This window comes from Mesoplodon densirostris, chromosome 1, assembly GCF_025265405.1.
Source record: "Mesoplodon densirostris isolate mMesDen1 chromosome 1, mMesDen1 primary haplotype, whole genome shotgun sequence".
Lineage (NCBI taxonomy): Eukaryota > Metazoa > Chordata > Mammalia > Artiodactyla > Ziphiidae > Mesoplodon > Mesoplodon densirostris.
Window position 1 is genome coordinate 31,943,164 of NC_082661.1, and position 20,221 is coordinate 31,963,384.

At 37.9% G+C, this 20,221-nt stretch overlaps 1 protein-coding gene across 1 annotated transcript in view; it reads left to right on the plus strand.

The window, feature by feature from the left end:
- The window catches only part of ARHGAP19 (Rho GTPase activating protein 19), a 58,077-nt gene that overhangs the window by 16,368 nt on the left and 21,488 nt on the right, over positions 1-20,221 (plus strand). The window contains exons 2-6 of the mRNA XM_060101484.1: positions 4,668-4,933; positions 6,246-6,326; positions 8,303-8,512; positions 10,722-10,948; positions 12,715-12,801. Of these exons, the coding sequence (XP_059957467.1) occupies positions 4,668-4,933; positions 6,246-6,326; positions 8,303-8,512; positions 10,722-10,948; positions 12,715-12,801 (871 nt within the window). The remainder of the gene's footprint in view (positions 1-4,667; positions 4,934-6,245; positions 6,327-8,302; positions 8,513-10,721; positions 10,949-12,714; positions 12,802-20,221) is intronic.

Genomic DNA, 20,221 nt, shown 5'->3' on the forward strand with positions numbered 1-20,221 from the left:
TTAATACAAGAAGAAATAGAAAATTTGAATAGTTCTATAACACAAAATAAATTGAGTATATATAATTAAAAACCTTACAAAGAAAACTCTAAGTCCAGATGGCTTCATCAGCCAATTCCATCAAACATTTAAAGAAGAAATGACACAAACTTTTTCAGAAAACAGAAAAATAGGACACACTCCCCAACTCACTTTGTAAGGCCAGCACAACCTTGATACAAAACCTAATGAAGACAATATAAGAAAGGACAATTCCATGATAATCTCACTTATGAACGTAAATGGAGAAACCTAAACAAACTATTAGCAAACCAAATTCGGTAATATATAAAAATGATAATACATCATTATAATATTGGGTTTATTCTAGAAATGCCCAGTTGGTTTAACATTAATCAGAGTCATTCACTACATAAACAAAATAAAGGAGAAAAATTATATGATTGTCAAAAAATTTTGATGAAATTAAGCACAGACTCATAATAAATAACCCTTAGCAAACTAAGAATAAGAAGATATTGCCTGAATTTGATAGTTTATGCCAAAATGATGGGTGGGGAAAGATACCATTTTTCAATTTTCTTTACCCTGATAACTTCTAAAGTTAAGATTCTGTTCATGTTTATTAGTCATTTAGACCCCTCTTCTATGAATTACTTGGTTATATCTTTTGACTAATTTTCTTTGAGTGTATTTTTCTTATAAATTTTAGGTACATTGATAAATTCTGAATACTAATCCTTTATATGCATAACAAATTTTTTTTCAGTTTATGGCTTGTCTTTTATTATTACTTTTAAAGTTTTACATTTATTTGTTACTTATTTATTTATTATGAATGGGTAGTATGTTCACGAGTCAAAAATCCAGAAAATACAAAAAAGGATACAGTGAAAAGTTTCTCTCCCACTCCTGTTCTTTCATCCAGTTCCTCTCTCCAGAGGCACTGTGACTTCATTTTTTGAGAACTTTGTTTATAATGTTATTTGTTGAACAGACATTTACAATTTTAATATAGTTAAATGTTTCAGTCTTTTCTTTGTGGATTGTGCATTTTATGTCATGTTTAAGAAATCTTTCTTCTGCTCATTAATTTATTCTTTTTAAAGTTTGACTTTTTTGGAAGGGAATCTAAACAAGAATGGATATATGTACATGTATAACTGGTTCACTTTGCTGTACAGCAGAAACTAACACAACATTGTAAAGCAACTATACTCCAATAAAAATAAAAAATTTGGCTTTTCATATTTGGATCTTTATTCTGTCTGAAATTTATTTTTTGTGTATGACGTGAGGTAGGGATCACCCTTCCTTTTATATTATAAAACTGCTTGTCCTTATACTGTTTATATTGTGTGATTGTTTTGTCTAATGCAACTTTCAGTGTGATGGGAGACTTCTCTTGCATTTCATCTATGTGTTGGCAAATACAATTCACTTGGTCCAGTTTTTAATTTCTGTTTTGTTCCTACTTGCAGATGAGTGCTTAGAGTCCTAATAAGTACTGCCTTTCAGGCCCCATAATGTGCCCTTGTGTCCTCTAACATGTCTGGAATTTGTGTAGGCTGTGATGGGGAAGGGAAAGGAGGGTTTCTTTGTTACAACAAACAAGGAGAAAGCTTTTTTCCTGTCTCTTCGATTTACCAATGCCTCATCAGAAGCTTTCAGCATTTATGTAAGAAATTAATTTTTTTTCTTAAACTTGAGCAAACTTAGAGTTTGTTTTAAAATTAGATACTGTAGAGGAGGAAGTTGTTTTTGCTTAAAAATAGTATTTTTCTTTTTCTTTAGCCTTTCTCTTAAGTTCTTGACCATGTTCTGTGATATTCTCAGCTTTATATTGTGGTACTATGTATTCCATGGAAAGAGATTAGCGGACTTTGTGATATGGGGATAATTTAAAAACATAACCTACTATATCTGTCTTTTCCATCTCTTATCTTCCATTTTACTTCCTTTTTTTAACCATTTCTCACTCTTACTTTTTGTCTTACCACATGCTCCACTCAGAAAAAGTGAAGGAGAGGAAAAAAAAAAAAAGAACTAGGTTAAAGAAATTAAAGTGAGACAAAACAAAAGTGAATGATTATGGGAGGGAAGGGGAGAAAAAGCAGAAGGGGAAAAGAAACTGAGATTGCTTGTTTGTTACTTGTGTATTAGGACTCCTAAGGTGTCTCTTTCTTGTATTCCTTGTGAATAGGTAGGGGCAGCCTTGAACTTATTTATTCTCCTACCTATTCTACCTATTTAGGAGGGAGCAGACCGCAAGGTAGAAGGGATTCTGTTGAGAAACGATGTAGTAGGGTTTTGTGCTTCTGGCTCCTTTCTACTTGTCTATTTGATCCAGTTTAGTGCCTGAAGGTCAACTGTGATATAAGTTTTGGAATCTCAACTGAGTCTTACTCTGGATATTAATAAACTAAAGATCTGGAGGTTATATGTATGTATGTGTTTCTACTTTAGGAATATAATGGATGCTATTCATGTACATTTATATGTAGAATTAATTTGATCTGAATTCTGTTTTTCAGAATTAAAAGGGATGTGACATCCATAAAAGCTTAGATATGATAAATTATAAGACTCTTTTCGGTGCTAACCCATTTCATGATTTTCTGGCTCTCTCAGTAGAGTAGTAATTTCTCATTGGCAGTGATTATTAGTAATAGTTGTCTATTGACTCTAATTTCTTGACTGAAATAAGCTGACATTAAAAAAAAGGCTTTGTCAATGCTTAGGATGAAATTGCTTTTGATTTTATTTGGCTTGTATTATAATCATTTGCCAATCATTATACAGGAAAAATTATACAGGAATTTATACAGGAAAAATTTATACAGGAAAAATAACCTTAGTATATAAAAAGGTTGAGGAAACAGCATTTTAAGTTTTCTTTCTTTAATGACTTTTTGGCTTGAGAATACACATTCATAATTTTAAATTTTTATGTAAATTCTTATGTTATCATTTTAGAGAAAAGAAATTTAGTAGCCACCAACTGAAGATTTGGGCTGTTGAATAAAATTATATAATAACTTTTCAGGGAAGTAGAGATGAACTTTGAAATTTACCCATGCCTTGTTTTCATTATACCATGTTAAAAGTGATCCATGTAGGACTTCCCTTGGCGGTGCAGTGGTTAAGACTCCGCGCTTCCACTGCAGGGGAGCTAAGATCCCTCATGCCATGTGGTGTGGCCAGAAAATAAAAAAAGGTCCATGTAGTATTGGCAAAGTGTGTTAAAGATTAGTTATATTTAATGTTTAGAGATATCATTTTTCCTGGAACAGTGCTTTGGTACCTAGGGTGTTGTGGAAACTTTTAAGTTGTGATTGTTTTTATTGTGGGAATGTTTGATTGAGTCAGGTGGATTTCGGCTTTGTCTTACAGATGTGATGACTTGTCCTTTCTGGCTTGTGTTATATTTACTCATTGGTTGTATAATAGATGGCTGTTTATATAATGAAAATTAGAATAAGCCATTAGAGATGATTGATAATGGATACAAACAAGTGGTGATGTGTCTGCTACAAGAGATGGAATAATACAGTTCTTATATGTAACATGTTAAAATTAGAAAACAATAGGGAAGAAAATATTTCTGAGAGTCAGAGGAGCTTTGCTAGAAGTATAGCCCAAATAATTTAGGAGTGGAAAACCAGCTAAGATCAGGGGCCAACAGAACATAACTGCTGAGTATTAGTGATAGAAGAGTAAAATGAGAAGCAAAATACAGAATTTTTTCAAGTGCCTTAGAGAGGAAGAACCTGTCTGAGCAAAGTTTGGACTTAGACGATGGGCCAGAGCCATCCAGAATGAAGGATTTTAAAATAAAACCCATTTCTGAACCTTGGCAAGGCTGAATTAATATCTATTTTATGTACCTGTAAGTGCCTTCCATTCTAGTGAAGGCTTTTTGGTTATGAGGAACAGAATCCAAAGCGCCTGGCTCAGTTGAAGGGGACTGATTAGAAGGAAACACCTGCCTGTGTAGGGACCCAGGAACCAAAGAATCCTAAGGGTAGAGTAAATGTTTTCAAAATGTCTACTATACTGTTTAGATATAGTCTTAGCTCTTCAGTAGTCTCATGCTCACTGTCACGTGGTTTCTGTGGCATTTGCGACAAGCCTGTGTTACTGTCAGCAGTTAATCACTGGATGGGAAATACCATACAGTGCTGGCTGTACTCCCAGGAAGGCCTTAATTTAATGATTACCCATTGCTGTGTTAGGGGGAACAGCTGCAGGTCTGATGTTTTACAAGAATTTAATGGTAATAGTTTAGGGTTTGACTGTTTTAATAAGGAAAGTGGTTTAATGTGACTGCCAGTTCTAATATACTCTTAGACTCAGGAGGCTGTAAGGATCTCTATCTTCTTGCAGTGAATGCCTAAAATTAAGAGGCAAATTCAGGTCATATCATAGAGGCTATTTGGTGTCTTTTCTTTAAACTAAAATTCTAAGTATCTAGGTGGATATAACCTAAACAGCAACAAGCCCAAATTGTCTTCTTTTATGCAGTCCGCAGATTGAGGATTAGGTTTTCAAAAGACCAGTCTGTAGATTAGCCCACAGAAAGAATGAATAATTGTATGGCTGAGAGGGAATGAGAAACACATATTAAAAATGATACCCCCAAAGATTCTTCTGTTTCATGTTTTCAGTGATGCCATCTGCAATTTTGTTATCTGCAATGACTCTTCCCTTCGAAGTCAGCCCATTATCTTCAATCCTGACTTTTTTGTGGAGAAACTCCGACATGAGAAACCTGAGGTGTTCACCGAGCTGGTGGTCAGCAATATCACAAGGCTCATCGACTTGCCTGGAACTGAGTTGGCTCAGCTGATGGGAGAAGTGGACCTTAAGTTGCCTGGTGGGGCCGGCCCGGCATCAGGATTCTTCCGGTCTCTAATGTCTCTCAAGCGAAAGGGTAGGAGATGTATCTGTGAAGGGGGCAGGTCTCAGCTGCTCCCTGGGCTTCATTCTGAACATCTGCATGTTCATGGAGGAGTTTCTATTATTATAAAGCACTTTTTGTCATTTTTCATTTACATGAGTAGTAAAACCTTAAGTAATATTAATAAAAATTATAAAACGATCTAGATAAATTAAAGCATATATATCAGTCCCCAAGAGATAACATGATTAGGTAGTTATCAGGGGCACCTTGATTTTCATGCCCTATTAATACTATACTAAAATAATATTAAAGATACAAAGTTTCACAGCTGGTGAGTACACTAAAGAAAGTTTGAACATTTTTTTATTGCAGTAGTTCTCAAATGTTTTCATTCCATGGAATGCTTTGATAAGGCAAATACCTATGAATCACCCAAAAAAAGCCTTCTCAGAAATGTTATTAGTGATATATCTAATAAATTATGACTATTAACACTGCTTTTGATAAGATGTTAAAGAGGTACTATTTTGTTTTCTTATTTTTTTAATTAATTTATTTTTTAAAATAAATTTATTTATGTATTTTTTATTTTTGGCTGTGTTGGGTCTTCATTGCTGTGCGCGGGCTTTCTCTAGTTGCAGTGAGCGGGGGCTACTCTTTGTTGCGGTGTGCAGGCTTCTCATTGCGGTGGCTTCTCTTGTTGCGGAGTACGGGCTCTAGGCACGCAGGCTTCAGTCGTTGTGGCACGTGGGCTCAGTAGTTGTGGCTTGCGGGCTCTAGAGCTCAGGCTTAGTAGTTGTGGCACACGGGCTTAGTTGCTCCACGGCATGTGGGATCTTCCCGGGCCAGGGCTCGAACCCATGTCCCTTGCATTGGCAGGCAGATTCTTAACCACTGAGCCACCAAGGAAGCCCCTTTTTTTTTTAAATATTAGGAAATCCTAAGGGCAGCAAAAGAAGTTTAAGCATTATAACAGATCAGACCCTATACCAACTCTAGTGGATAATCTGTCATGCTCTGACAATCATGGGTCTAAGTTATATTTTTTGTTTGTTTTTAAATTACATATCAATATTCTAGGTATTGTTACTTAAATAAGAAGATGGTCTTTGCCTTCAAGGAACCTACCATCTAAGATTAAACTCGCAGAGAGTTGATTGAGAGTTTTCTGATTACATTTTCTGGTACACTTCCACCTTTAAGGTTTTTGTTTACTGACCCTGTGAAAATACTTGCTAAACTGTAACATAACATACTTGAGAGGTATGCTGATTTTAAGTATACTGATTTTGTACTATTTGTGGAAAATATAGCCTTGTTCTATTGTATGTTTTTTTTTCAGAAAAAGGAGTAATATTTGGATCCCCACTGACAGAGGAAGGCATTGCCCATATATACCAACTGATTGAATATCTACACAAAAGTAAGACTACTTGAAATTTTATCATTCTTTATTAATGAAGAATTGTCAGTTTTCTACTGGGAACTAACATCCTTGAGTTAGCAATTGGTAGGTGACAATTAACCATCAACAAAGACACTAATCAATGATAATTTCAGGTGGTATGTTTCTAAATATATTTCTTTTTAAATTTCATCTCATGTATTGATTTGTTTTATACTCTCAAAGATATATATACATTAGATAGTGTCTATGAAATCACAATTTCCCCTTGACTGAGAGAGACATTTCTTCTATAAAAATACGTTGCTCCTTTATAACATTTACTTCAGGGAGCATAATTTATCGCCAAAGATACTTTTCATCTCTAGAATTCTCTGATTAAAATACACTCTTCACTTAATTCCTTTTTCACTTTTTTAGTAGTCACACTGGTTATGACATCGCTCCAAGTGTTTGGCAGAGCTGAGTGTATATGAAATGTGTGGCTTTATGTGATGTCTTGATAAATTTGACACTAACACTTATTTATGTCTTATTCTATATGGGACATTGTGCTAGGAGCTAGAGCAGAGGTTGCAAACTGACAGCCTAAGAGTTTAAGTCATCTATATTCATATTTTGTTTGTTTGGCAAAGGATTAATTAAAAATAAAATTACTGAGCTTCCCTGGTGGCGCAGTGGTTGAGAGTCCGCCTGCCGATGCAGGGGACACGGGTTCGTGCCCCGGTCCGGGAGGATCCCACATGCCGCGGAGCGGCTGGGCCCGTGAGCCATGGCCGCTGAGCCTGCGCGTCCGGAGCCTGTGCTCCGCAATGGGAGAGGCCACAACGGGAGAGGCCCGCGTACCGCAAAAATAAATAAATAAATAAAATTAGTTGTCAGTCTTTTAAAATGGAAACAGTCCAGGTTTTCAACTTCTTTGGATAATAGGAAAAAATAGGAAGATCTAGCATCCTTGGGCCCTGTTGCCACTTGGACACAGTCAGCTGGAGCACAGGTAGGTGCTCCTCAGTTTGTTAGGGTTCCTGTTCGTTCATTTACTGTTACCAGCCTGGCCTTGTAGGCATTTGAACTTGGACCCCTGAATTAGGGGGTTATACAAAGAAATATGGACCTAAGTTGAAAACATGAACTCTCATGCTTCTTCCAGGTCAAACCAAAACAGTATGTCTCATCTTTTTTATCCCCTTAGATTAGTTTAGAATATAGGTGGGAGGGAAGAATCGTTTAGTTGGGATGACCCTGAGCTTCTAGGAATCTCTTAGACTGAAAGGTGGTCTGATAGGTTAGAGTTTTAATTCCTGGGGCAGCGCAGACTCTAGATTCATTTTAGGCTGGGAAACTGTTTTACAGGAGCAATGAACCCCCACAGATGAACTTGGCCCCTCCAACAAAGTCTGAGATGACCCGCGGGAAGGGGCCTTCGGGGAGATTTGGCTTTCTTCCAACTTATTTTTCAAGCCCATTCTGACTATTAAGGTTAAATTCAGGGAGTGGGGAGGGATAAATTAGGAGTTTGGGATTAACAATATACACACTACTATATATAAAATAGATAACCAACAAGGACCTACTGTATAGCACAGGGAACTATACTCAATATCTTGTAATAACCTATAATGGAAAGAATCTAAAAAAGAATATATATATATATCTTACTTTGCTGTACACCTAGAACTAACACAACACTGTAAATCAACTATATTTCAACAGAAAATTAAAAAAAAAAAAAAAAGGTTAAATTCAGTTTCCAGGTGTGCCTCAGGAGGTTCAGTGACTCCTGGGTGGACCACCTCTCAGTCTGGGAGATCTCTGGGTGCCCAGGGATGTTCAGATATGTTTCCTCAGGGGCCAGTAGGTTCTAAACTAATCTGGGAAGAAAGACAAAAACCTCCTTTCAAGTATAAAGTAGTCTTTTAGATGACTTATTTTAATCATAATTCCTCTTTTTATTTCCTTTTTCATGTCCTCTGTTTCTCTTCCATGCTGAACAGACTTGAGAGTAGAGGGTTTGTTTAGAGTACCAGGGAATAGTGTCCGACAGCAGATTTTAAGGGATGCTCTCAATACTGGAACTGATATCGACTTGGAATCAGGGGAGTTTCACTCAAATGATGTTGCTACCTTGCTGAAGATGTTTCTAGGAGAGTTACCTGAGCCCCTGCTGACACATAAACATTTCCATGCACACCTCAAAATTGCTGGTGAGTATAGGAGGTGAGAAAGAGATGTGAATACATTTCTTTCAATTTAGTAGTCTTCTGGAATATTCTGTTGTTTGTAACCCACAGCAATGCTTCTGTTAATATTGTTTAAGACTTCATGATATTTCTGGGCTCTCTGAATACTCATAAGCATTGGCTAGTTATGGTTGATTTGGTCAAAATTTTTTTTTGTTGAATAAACTTCTTTGAAGATAAAGTCTGGGTTTTACCTATTTTTGTATTCCTGATGGATCCTAGCATTGTGCTGTGAACATTTTAGTTGCTTAGTTAATGTATGCTTTTCACTGGATTGATTGACACACCCAAATCAATTACCCAAATCAGTAGTCACAGTTTTGTATATTTGCCTTAGTTTGAGGCTTTTGCTAAGTATTAATATGCCTCAGTTGAGATCATCTCTACTCTTGGAAATTTGCTTCTTAGAAATAATTTTACTTGTTTTCTAAACAGGCAATACATTCACATGAATTAAATTTCAAAAGGTTCAAAGAGTATACAGTGAAAAGCTTCTTTCCCACCCCTGTTCCCAGCAGTCAGTTTTTCTTCCCAGAGGGAACCAATGCTATTGATTTCTAATGTATCCTTACAGAGATATTTTAGACACTTACAAACACCTACATATATTCTTTTTCTCTCTTTTTATGTAATGGTAGGGTGTTATACACATGGTTCTGTGGTTCGCTTTTTTCATTTACTGTGTTTTGGAGAATGTTCCATTTTCAGCTCATAAATAGTTTCCTCTTTCTCCTTTATGCTTGTGTTATTCATTCTTAAATTGCACAGCTGTTATGCTGTGATAGGCTCTAAGTGCACACAGCATCAACATCCATACTACATTTACTCAGTTTTCTACCCTTGAGTCTTCTACTCTTGCTTCTAATTTTAAGGAAAATAAATAGAAGATTTTTTTCTTTTGAATAATTTTTACTACTTAAAATAACCGAGTTTTGAATTTCTAAAATCTAATAAGATTAGATTTTTTAAAATCACTTTCAGGAACAGTTTAGATGATACAAATGACAAAATATTACTAGAGTGTTACATAACTTTACAGTTATTTTGGGGGAGAAATAAAGTTGTTGGATATTTGAAAAAGATATGGGAAATATTGATAGGTTCTTTTTATAAGGGTTAACATGAAGAATGCTTGTTCTGTTTGCTTTCCTGTTGAGTTTATTTAGTGCAGTATCTGAAACCGCCCCTCCACCACCCCATGATTCACTGTTCTTTGATATCATACTGAGGTGTGGCACAGGTGTATCGTTTGGTACCCCTTGCTGATAACTGGGAGGGATTTTTGTTTTCAATTTCATATTAACAGGGAACAGTTTCTAGAAATATTATCTGCATTTCCTAAACCTGGAATTAATTTTGAAGTTAAACAGTTTCAACAACATGTTGTTATCATTTTCAGGTCTATATGAATTATACCCAAATGGTTTTCAGTGTCTTTTGAAATTCTGATTATCTAGGGGACTGTTTTTATTGATAACCTGTGTAGCTTGTTAGGGGAGAAACAATGATTCTGACTCCATAAGGAGCTGCCTGGATCATCCTGTTATCAGGGCATAATTCACTCTCATATTTTTTTAGCAGTAAAATATCTTGGTGAGGAAATGTGAAGGGGGTGGCATTATTAAAGATATGTGTGGACATGTTTTCATTTCTCTTGAGTATATACCTAGGAATGGGATTGCTAAGTCATATGGTAACTCCATGTTTAACTTTTTGAGGAACTGCCAAACAGTTTTCCAAAGTGGTCACACCATTTAACATTCCCACCAGCAGTGTAGGAGAGTTTAATTTTCTCAGCATTCTTGGCAACACTTGTTATTGTCAGTCTTTTTGACTATAGCCACACCTCCGGTTATGAAGTAGTATCTCATTTTGGTTTTGATTTACATTTCTCTGATAGCTAATGATACTGAGTATACAAATGTTTACTGGCCACTTGTATATCTTCTTTGGAGGAATGTTTATTTAAGTCTTTTGCCCATTTTTGATTGGGTTTTTGTCTTTTTATTATTGAGTTGTATTGACGTTATTTTGTTATTATATTTTGCTATAATCTTGATTTATGCTTGATTCTTTTTTTTCTTTCTTTGATTATAATAAATAGTAGGAGCATTGATTTTTTTTCTTGCTTGTATTTTCTCCCTCCTTTGCAATCATCTCTTTTGTCCTCAAGATTTGATGCAGTTTGATGATAAAGGAAACAAGACCAATGTACCAGATAAAGAGCGGCAAATTGAGGCTCTTCAGTTGCTCTTCCTCATTCTCCCTCCACCCAATCGTAACTTGCTGAAGTTATTGCTTGATCTCCTGTACCAGACAGCAAAGAAACAAGACAAGAATAAGATGTCTGCCTATAACCTTGCCCTTATGTTTGCGCCCCATGTCTTGTGGCCAAAAAATGTAAGTGTTGAGGGAAAAAGGAAAGACTGCTTGGTTTCCTTGGGCTGGCCCTCGTCCTATGGCTGTACCTTGGTGAGGTTATCAAGGGCCCAAGGTCTAGTCTTCAGCTTTACAAGGCTAGGAACTTCCTTTATTAGTTCATTTAAGAGTTATTAAACCTGAGGGGGCCAATTCCTGTTAATCTTGCTTATAAGTCAATCTCTTGACAAACCTGATTAGCAATTTATTAGTGGAAATTCTTAGTGGAAAATATAGCTACTAAATAAACTAGAATACTGATTTTGGCTGGTCAATGTAAATTCCTTCTTAACATGAAAGCCTTCTTGGGAAATCAAATTGATTTCTGAAGACTGAATGGTATAAATTTAGAATAGAGCTGTATGATCTTACAGGATAGTGTCACTGAGCTTTTAGATAAGATGACACAGAGAGCAATCCTGCCTTGTTGTAACTTTTCTATATCCTATAGATATACTCTCCTTAAATAAAGCTGAATATGCTTCTTATTACTGAGACCATGGCCTTCTTAGTGACTTACACGAGAAGTACATTATCTAAAGGCTTTTGAACTAATTCTTGGCCTGGAAGCACGTAGCTTCATATTCCTGTCCATTCATAAAATAGGTTTTACTGTGTGATGGAATTAGAGTCAGGATAACTGGGTTGGAAGCTGCGAACTTTGCAGGATAACTGGGTTGGAAGCCGCTGTTAACTTTGTCCTTCCTCTTTCTATGCGTAGGCTCCTCCTCTGTAAGCTGGGCATAATAGCACCTTTTCCACTTACCTGACAGGATTGTTGGGAAGATAATAGAAATAGATAGGATATAGTGACTTATAAAAGATTTTGGGGATTATAGGAAATGAGAAAAGGAAGATAAAGGAGAGAGGTTGTGTAAGACCTCTCTGTGTTTTGCCTAACAAGCAACTAGTGAAAAAATAATATAAAGCAACTAGTGAAAAAATAATATAAACCTCTGGGCCAGGAAGAGCTTCTGCCCAGAGAAAGGTTGATGAGGGGGAGGTGTGTGAGAAGAAAAAGACACACCGACATTTGTCTATGTTAAGGAGATAAAGCCTCATAGTGAAAGAATTTTAGAACCAGCTCACTGAGACTGAAAAGGAGTGAGTGATCTATGACTGTAAAGAGAAGCATTGACTGTAAAGAGAAGCCTGTGAGAGAGGTCTTAGTATAAGCAAACGTTAAGTAACAAAGATACATGTTGAGGATGCAGGCTTTGGGATAGTAGATATGCTGAAGTGCCTAAAAAAAAGGCAGGGGAAACAAGAGAAGGTAATCAGTGACCATCTGACTGTGTTTTTAAGAAACAGATGTCACCTCTGATATCAATTAGTAGCGACAGTTCTCTTTCCTCTTTGGAGAAACTGTAGTTTCTCTAGAGAGCAATGTCCTTGGTGATTGGTACAGATTCTATTCTTCTTTCCCCTTTTCCCAGGGTAGATCTTCTTTAGTAATTCTGCATGTATGTCTGATTCTCAGGCAGAATTAGGAAATGAAGATTGGTTCTCAAGGATTTCCTGGTCACTTCAGGGACACATGGTTCTTCCTAGATTATGTCATCTCCAGTGGAAACCTGCTGAACCAAAAAAACTTTCCAGAATTAAATGTTGTATTAGAGTCAGCTTTCTTGGGGATAGAAACTATCATATGTTTGAAAGAATTAGCTTACGGATAAGTAAATGGGAGTATCTGCCTTCTACTTCCCAGCTTTTCATCTCCCTTTTTTGGTTTCTTTTGCTCTGAATAGGTCACTGCAAATGACCTTCAAGAGAATATCACAAAGTTAAACAATGGGATGACTTTTATGATTAAACACTCTCAGAAACTTTTTAAGGTAGGTAACGAATGGGATTTGGGTAGTGACAGGACAAGGAGGATGGAACACGGTGGGATCCTGAGAGGGCTATAAAGATGACTAGATAAGAAAGGCCCTGACTGGAACTGGAAACCAGATGGGACAGTGGTAAAACTCAGAGGGAACAACTAAGGTGGGGAAGAATATGGAGGTACCTAGAAGCTGAGTAGGGCTCCACCCGCTGGGCAGTTGGCTCCATGCCCGAGTCATCCTTTTTCTTGAAAGACAGCAGATGTTGGAAGCAGAGTACTTTTATCCTGTCGGCTTCCTGCCAGTAGAATTTTGACAGCCTCCTTTCATCTTGTACTTATTGTCCTTTTTAGTACAAACTAGCAGTGTGTCTGTCAACATGATTTTCTCAATAACTTAGTGGGTCTCTGGATTTTAGTGGGATTCACTCAGAAGATAAATTTAAAGATAAACCCATCTCTTTCTTGGACTCTTGCTGAGAAGGCTGAGGGACAAAACTTTAAGCTTCCTAGAGGCCCTCTGGTTGGATTGAGAGGATCTGGTAGGCATACCTTTTACTCTTTGAAAGGGCCCTTTGTGTAACTGAATATTCTGACCTTTCGATGTTTCTAAGATTTTTAGCAAAAAGTTGCATAGTTACATCCTTGGCCTTTTCTTTAGAGTATACTTTCCTGATGGTGAATTTCTTAATTTTAGCATCTTTTGCCATCTGGAAAGGCTGAGAATTTTTAAGACCACTCAGTTCTGGTTCCTTTTTTTGTCTTTCTTCAATTAAAAAAAAAATTGTGGTAAAATACATATGACAACATTTACTATATATGTACAGGCCAGTGGCATTAATTACTTTCATATTATTATGTAATCCATCACCATCATCCATCACCAGAACTCTTTTCATCTTGCAAAACTGAAACACTATACCCATTAAACATAACTCCCCATTCATCCCTCCCCCTTGGCCCTGGCAACCACCATTCTACTTTCTGTCTATATGATTTTGACCACTTTAAGTATGTCATAAAAGTGGAATCAATCAGTTTTAGTGATTGGCTTATTTCCTTTAGCATAATGTCTTCAAGGTTCATCTGTGTTGTAGCATTTGTCAGAATTTCCTTCCTTTTTAAGGCTGACATTTCATTCACTGTACATACCACATTTTGCTTATCCATTCATCTGTTGAGGACACTTGGGTTGCCTCCACGTTTAATTTTTGTGAATAATGCTTCTCTGAACATGGATGTACAATATGTCTTCTAGACTCTGTTTTTAATTCTTTTGTGTATATAGTTGGCTCTCTGTATCTGTGGGTTCCCCATCCACAGATTCAACCAGATTCAATGGCAGATAAAAAATATTTGGAAAAAAAAATTCTTGAAAGTTCCAAAAGGCAAAATTTGAATTTGCTGCACACCAGCAACTATTTATATATCACTTACATTGTATTTACAACTATTTACATAGCATTTACATTGTATTAGGTATTATAAGTAATCTACAGATGATTTAAAGTATACAGGAAGATGTGTATAGGTTATATGCAAATACTGTGCCATTTTATATAAGGGACTTGAGTATCTGTGGATTTTGGTATCCATGGGGAAATCCTGGAACCAGTAACCTTGGATCCTGAGGTATGACTCTATACCCAGAAGTGGAATTGCTGGATCATATGGTAATTCTAACAGAACTGCCATACTGTTTTCCATAGTTGCTGCGCCATTTTACCTTCTCACCAACAAGGCACAAGGGTTCCCATTACTTTGCATCCTCACCAACACTTGTTATTTTGTTTTGGGGATTTTTTTGATTATAGCTGTGTTAATGGTTGTGACGTGGTAAACTCATTGTAGTTTCAATCTGCATTTTCCTAATGATTAGTGATGTGATGTTGAACATCTTTTCATGTGCTTGTTGTTTATTTGCGTATCTTCTTTGGAGAAATGTCTATTCAAGTCCTTTGCCCGTTTTTTTTTGGCTGCACCATGCGGCTTGTGGGATCTTAGTTCCCTGACCAGGGATTGGACCCAGGCCACAGCAGTGAAAGTACCAAGTCCTAACCACTGGACCGGCAAGGAATTCCCGCCCATGTTTGAATTGGGTTGTTTGCTTTTTTTTTTTTTTTTTTTTTTGCGGTACGCGGGCCTCTCACTGCTGTGGCCTCTCCCCGTTGCGGAGCACAGGCTCCGGACGCGCAGGCTCAGCGGCCATGGCTCACGGGCCCAGCCGCTCCATGGCATGTGGGATCTTCCCGGACCGGGGCACGAACCCGTGTCCCCTGCATCGGCAGGCGGACTCTCAACCACTGCGCCACCAGGGAAGCCCGGGTTGTTTGCTTTTTTGTTATTGAGTTGCAGGTGTTCTTTCTATATTCTAGATATTAATCCCTTACCAGATTTATGATGTGCAAATATTTCCTCCCATTCTGTGGATTGCCTTTTACTCTGTTGATAGTGTCTTGCTGCACAAAATTTAAAAATTCTTATGAAGTCCCATTTGTCTATTTTGTCTTTTGTTGCCTGTGCCTTTGGTGTCATATGCAAGAAATCATTGCCAAATCCAATGCTGTGAAGCCTTTGCCCTTTACTTTCTTTTAAGAGTTTTATTGTTTTACATCTTACATTTATCTATTCTGGGTAATTTTTGTATATGGTATTAGGTAGTGGTCCAACTTCATCCTTTCACATGTGGATATCCAGTTTTCCCAACATCATTTGTTGAAAAAACTGTCCTTTCCCCATTGAATAGTCTTGCCACTCTTGTTGAAAATCCGTATATTTGAGGGTTTATCTCTGGACTCTATTCTATTCAGTTGGTCTATATGTTTGTCTTTATGCCAGCACTATACTGTTTTGATTACTGTGGCTTTGTAGTAAGTTTTGAAATAAGGAAATGTGAGTCCTCTAACATTGTTCTTTTTCAAGATTGTTTTAGCTATTTGGGGTCCCTTGAGATTCCATACGAATTTTAGGATGAATTTTTCTATTTCCTTTTTTTAATATATAAATTTATTTATATATTTATTTATTTATGGCTGCATTGGGTCTTTGTTGCTGTGCGTGGGCTTTCTCTAGTTGTGGCAAGCGGGGTCTACTCTTCGTTGCGGTGCGTGGGCTTCTTATTGCGGTGGCTTCTCTTGTTGCGGAGCACAGGCTATAGGTGCTCGGGCTTCAGTAGTTGTGACATGTGGGCTCCATAGTTGTGGCTTGCGGGCTCTAGAGCACAGGCTCAGTAGTTTTGGTGCATGGGCTTAGTTACTCCGCGGCATGTGGGATCTTCTGGGACCAGGGCTCGAACCCATGTCCCCTGCATTGGCAGGTGGATTCTTAACTACTACGCCACCAGGGAAGTCCTGATTTTTCTATTTCTACAAAAACTGTCGTTGGGATTTTGATAGGGATTGCAGTAGATTATTTTGGGTAGTATTGACATTTTAACATTATTAAGTCTTCCAATCCATGAACAGGGGATGTCTTTCCATTTATTTATGTTGACTTTAATTTTTTTCGGCAATGTTTTGTAGTTTTCATTGTACAAATCTTTCATCTCCTTGGTTAATTCCTAAGTATTTTATTCTTTTTGATGCTATTGTAAATGTAATTGTTTTCTTAATTTCCTTTTTGGATTGTTCATTATTAGTGTATAGAAATACAACTGATTTTTGTGTGTTGACTTTTTATCCTGCTACTTTTTTGAATTTGTTTATCAGTTCTAACAATTTTTCTTTGAAATCCTTAGAGTTTTCTACATATAAGATCATATCATCTCTGAACAGAGTTAATGTTACTCCTTTCCAATTTGGCTGTCTTTTATTTCTTTTTCTTGCCTAGTTGCTCTGGCTAGTTTTGGTTCCTTTTTGTTTAACATAGTTTTTCCTTCAATTTATCTCTCTTCTTACTTTATAGTAGCTTGATTCTGCAAGGCCAACAGGAGAGTCTCTCTAGTATGTGCTAACAAGATTCAGATGAAGATATATTTTATATATATCTTATATATAATACATATTTTATATACATAATGTATTATAAATGTATATATCATAATTTAATCACAGTTGTGCCATCCCATCACTTTAGCCATATTATATAACCTGATCATCACAGGAGCAACATTCAGTCACCAATATCCTATTGGTTAGAAGCAAGTCACACGTCCATTCACACTCAGGAAGAGGGAATTATGCAGAATGTGAACATGGAGGCCACCCTAGGATTTACCCACTACAGAATGGCAAGTGATCCAAAGTCCAGAGTTTAGAAATGACAGATCAGAATCTTTGATTTAGTAGGCTGTAAAACAAAGGGTCAGGGCTGTATCTGGGGCTTAGGTGCCGAAGTCAAAGATTATGGTCAATTAGAAGTCAAGATCTAGGTAAGTGAATTAGAGCAGTAGACATAGGACAACAGGAAAAAGAATGGTTTTTAATGATGAACAAAGATCTTTCAAACCAGTTCTTTATATACTTCTCATTTAGGGGAAGAGCTAGTTCCAAAGCATGGATTTATAGGAATAAGTTGAGAGGAGTTGTGTGTATGGAGAGTGCAATTAACTGACAGTAGTTGTGAATCAAGATGGGGAATTTCTAGGTGCAGTTCCTAATAGAACTCTCCTTTTGTTGAGTTCTCTTGTTACCACTGATATGAGATTAACTTTTCATAGCCCACCACTCACAAGTTGAAAGAGAGGTGGGTTCTCACAGATCTCATTGAATCTCATGGTTTCTAGCTTTTCCACCTTCTGATCTGTTTACCTGTAGAGCCCATTCTCTCTTGCCTATTGTCCAGTACAATTCAAATATGCAATGAAGTTGTACTTCACTGTGAAGGATCTTTTTAAAGTGACTTAAAACAACACAGATTTGTTATCTTACAGTTCTGTAGGTCAGAAGTCTGACATGAGTCTCACTGGGCTAAAATTAAGGTGTTGGCAGGGATGCAATCCTTTCTGGATGTTCTAGGGGAAAATCTGTTTACTTGCCTTTTCCAACTTCTAGAGGTTGCCCACATTCCTTGGTTCATAGTCCCCTACCTCCATCTTCAAGGATAGCAATGTTGTATCTTTCTGATCCTTCTTCCATAGTAATGTTTCCTTCTAATCACAGCTGGGAAAGGTTCTCTGCTTCTAAGGACCCATGTGATTATAGTGGACCTGCCTGGATAGCCTAGGATACTCTCCCCATTGCAAGGTCTTTAACTTAATCACACCAGCAAAGTCCCTTTTACTATGTCAGATAACATATCACTGTGGAGGATCTTGAGAATACAGATTGTACAAACCTTAGAGATAAAACATGAGTACAGTCTTCTAGATGTAATTTGGCTTGGTACAAGTTCTAATTATTAGATTGTTTCAGACATTCTCTATTTTTACTCTTCCTTTCTCTTCCATAGATCCCTCTTTTAGCTCCTCATCTTTGGGGTTTTGATTCTTATTTGCTATTTACCTTTGTTTCCAGGCTAGTGTGAGCACTCTTTGAGCCTCTGTTTATCTCTAAAGGAGACAAAGAATGTCTTTTTTTTTTTTTTGAGATTTATTTTAGTCTCAGGACTTTTCTCTTTGGATTTGAGTCAGAACCATTGTCCTTGTGGGCATCTGCTTCACCACTTTGGCTGAGTAGGTTCTTCCTTGAGCTGTTCCTGGATGAAAAATGGTTGATTGTTCTGTGTGCTCTATACTTATTCTGAGGTCCTACTTTACCCCAGATTTGTTCTTCTTGTGCTTTGTTGTCTTCCTTTTTATTTTAATAAATTTAAAAAAATTTATTCATTTATTTATTTAGGCTGCGCCGGGTCTTAGTTGCAGCACTCAGGATCTTTGTTGCTGCGTGTGGGATCTTTTAGTTGCAGCATGTGGGCTTCTTAGTTGCGGTGTGTGGGCTTCTTAGTTGTAGCATGTGGACTCTTAGTTGCGGCATGCATGCAGGATCTAGTTCCCTGACCAGGGATCAAACCTGGGCCCCCTGCATTGGGAGCATGGAGTCTTACCCACTGGACCACCAGGGAAGTCCCTTTGTTGTCTTTTTCTTGTTCTCAGGCTTCCTTGGGTGGACGGTTTACCTCCTAATCCTCAGATTCTATGTTGCCTCATTCTGTGTTCTTTGAATTTTTTTTCTCTAAAATTATTCCTAAGTATTTATAGTTCTATCCTCTACTATTACCAGTCCATCTGATCTAGTCTGGTTTTCTCTCTTTTCAATAGGAGTCACCACATCTTTTCCTAGGGAATTATGATGCATATATAGTTGAGGCCAATTCCCATTTTATCTGGGAAGTCCTATGAACTGTAAAATACCTCGGACACTCAGATTTTCATTTAAACCTGTCTGCTTCTGGCTCCCTTTCTGAGTATCCCTTCAGCTAATAGTATTTTTGGGGCAGAGGTTTTTTTTTTTTTTTCCTTTTTGCGGTATGTGGGCCTCTCACTGTTGTGGCCTCTCCCGTTGCGGAGCACAGGCTCCGGACGCGCAGGCCCACCGGCCATGGCTCACGGGCCCAGCCACTCCGCGGCATATGGGATCCTCCCAGACCGGGGCACGAACCCGTATCCCCTGCATCGGCAGGCGGACTCTCAACCACTGCGCCACCAGGGAGGCCCTGTTTTGTTTGTTTGTTTGTTTGTTTGTTTGTTTTTTGCGGTATGCGGGCCTCTCACTGTTGTGGCCTCTCCCGTTGCGGAGCACAGGCTCCGGATGCGCAGGCCCAGCGGCCATGGCTCACGGGCCCAGCCGCTCTGCGGCATATGGGATCCTCCCAGACCGGGGCACGAACCCGCATCCCCTGCATCGGCAGGCGGACTCTCAACCACTTGCGCCACCAGGGAGGCCCCCCTGTTTTGTTTTTAAATGAAGTTATAGAATAGGTGATGTGGGCTGTCATATTCTTGTTTGGAGGAAATTTCCTTTGGCTCAGCTTTATAATTTACCAAGGTAAAAATTAAACTATAGATAACATAATGTCCTTGTCATGAGGCTCTTTTTTGAAAACTTCATTGTGAAGTTTTTCAAATATAGAGAAAAGTTGAAAGAGTGAAACAAATAACTCTCAGATTCAACAAATGCCACCATTTGCCATATTTGCTTTATCTCTCTCTCTCTATATATATATTTTTTAAATTAATTAATTAATTGATTGATTGATTTTTGGCTGCATAGGGTCTTCGTTGCTACGTGCAGGCTTTCTCTAGCTGCGGCGAGCGGGGACTGCTCTTCATGGCTGTGTGAGGGCTCCTCATTGCAGTGGCTTCTCTTGTTGCGGAACATGGGCTCTAGGCACGCAGGCTCAGTAGTTGCTGCTCACGGGCTCTAGAGTGTAGGCTCAGTAGTTGTGACGCACAGGCTTAGTTGCTCCGTGGCATGTGGGATCCTTCCGGGCCAGGGCTCAAACACGTGCCCCTGTGTCAGCAGGCGGATTCTTAACCACTGCACCACCAGGGA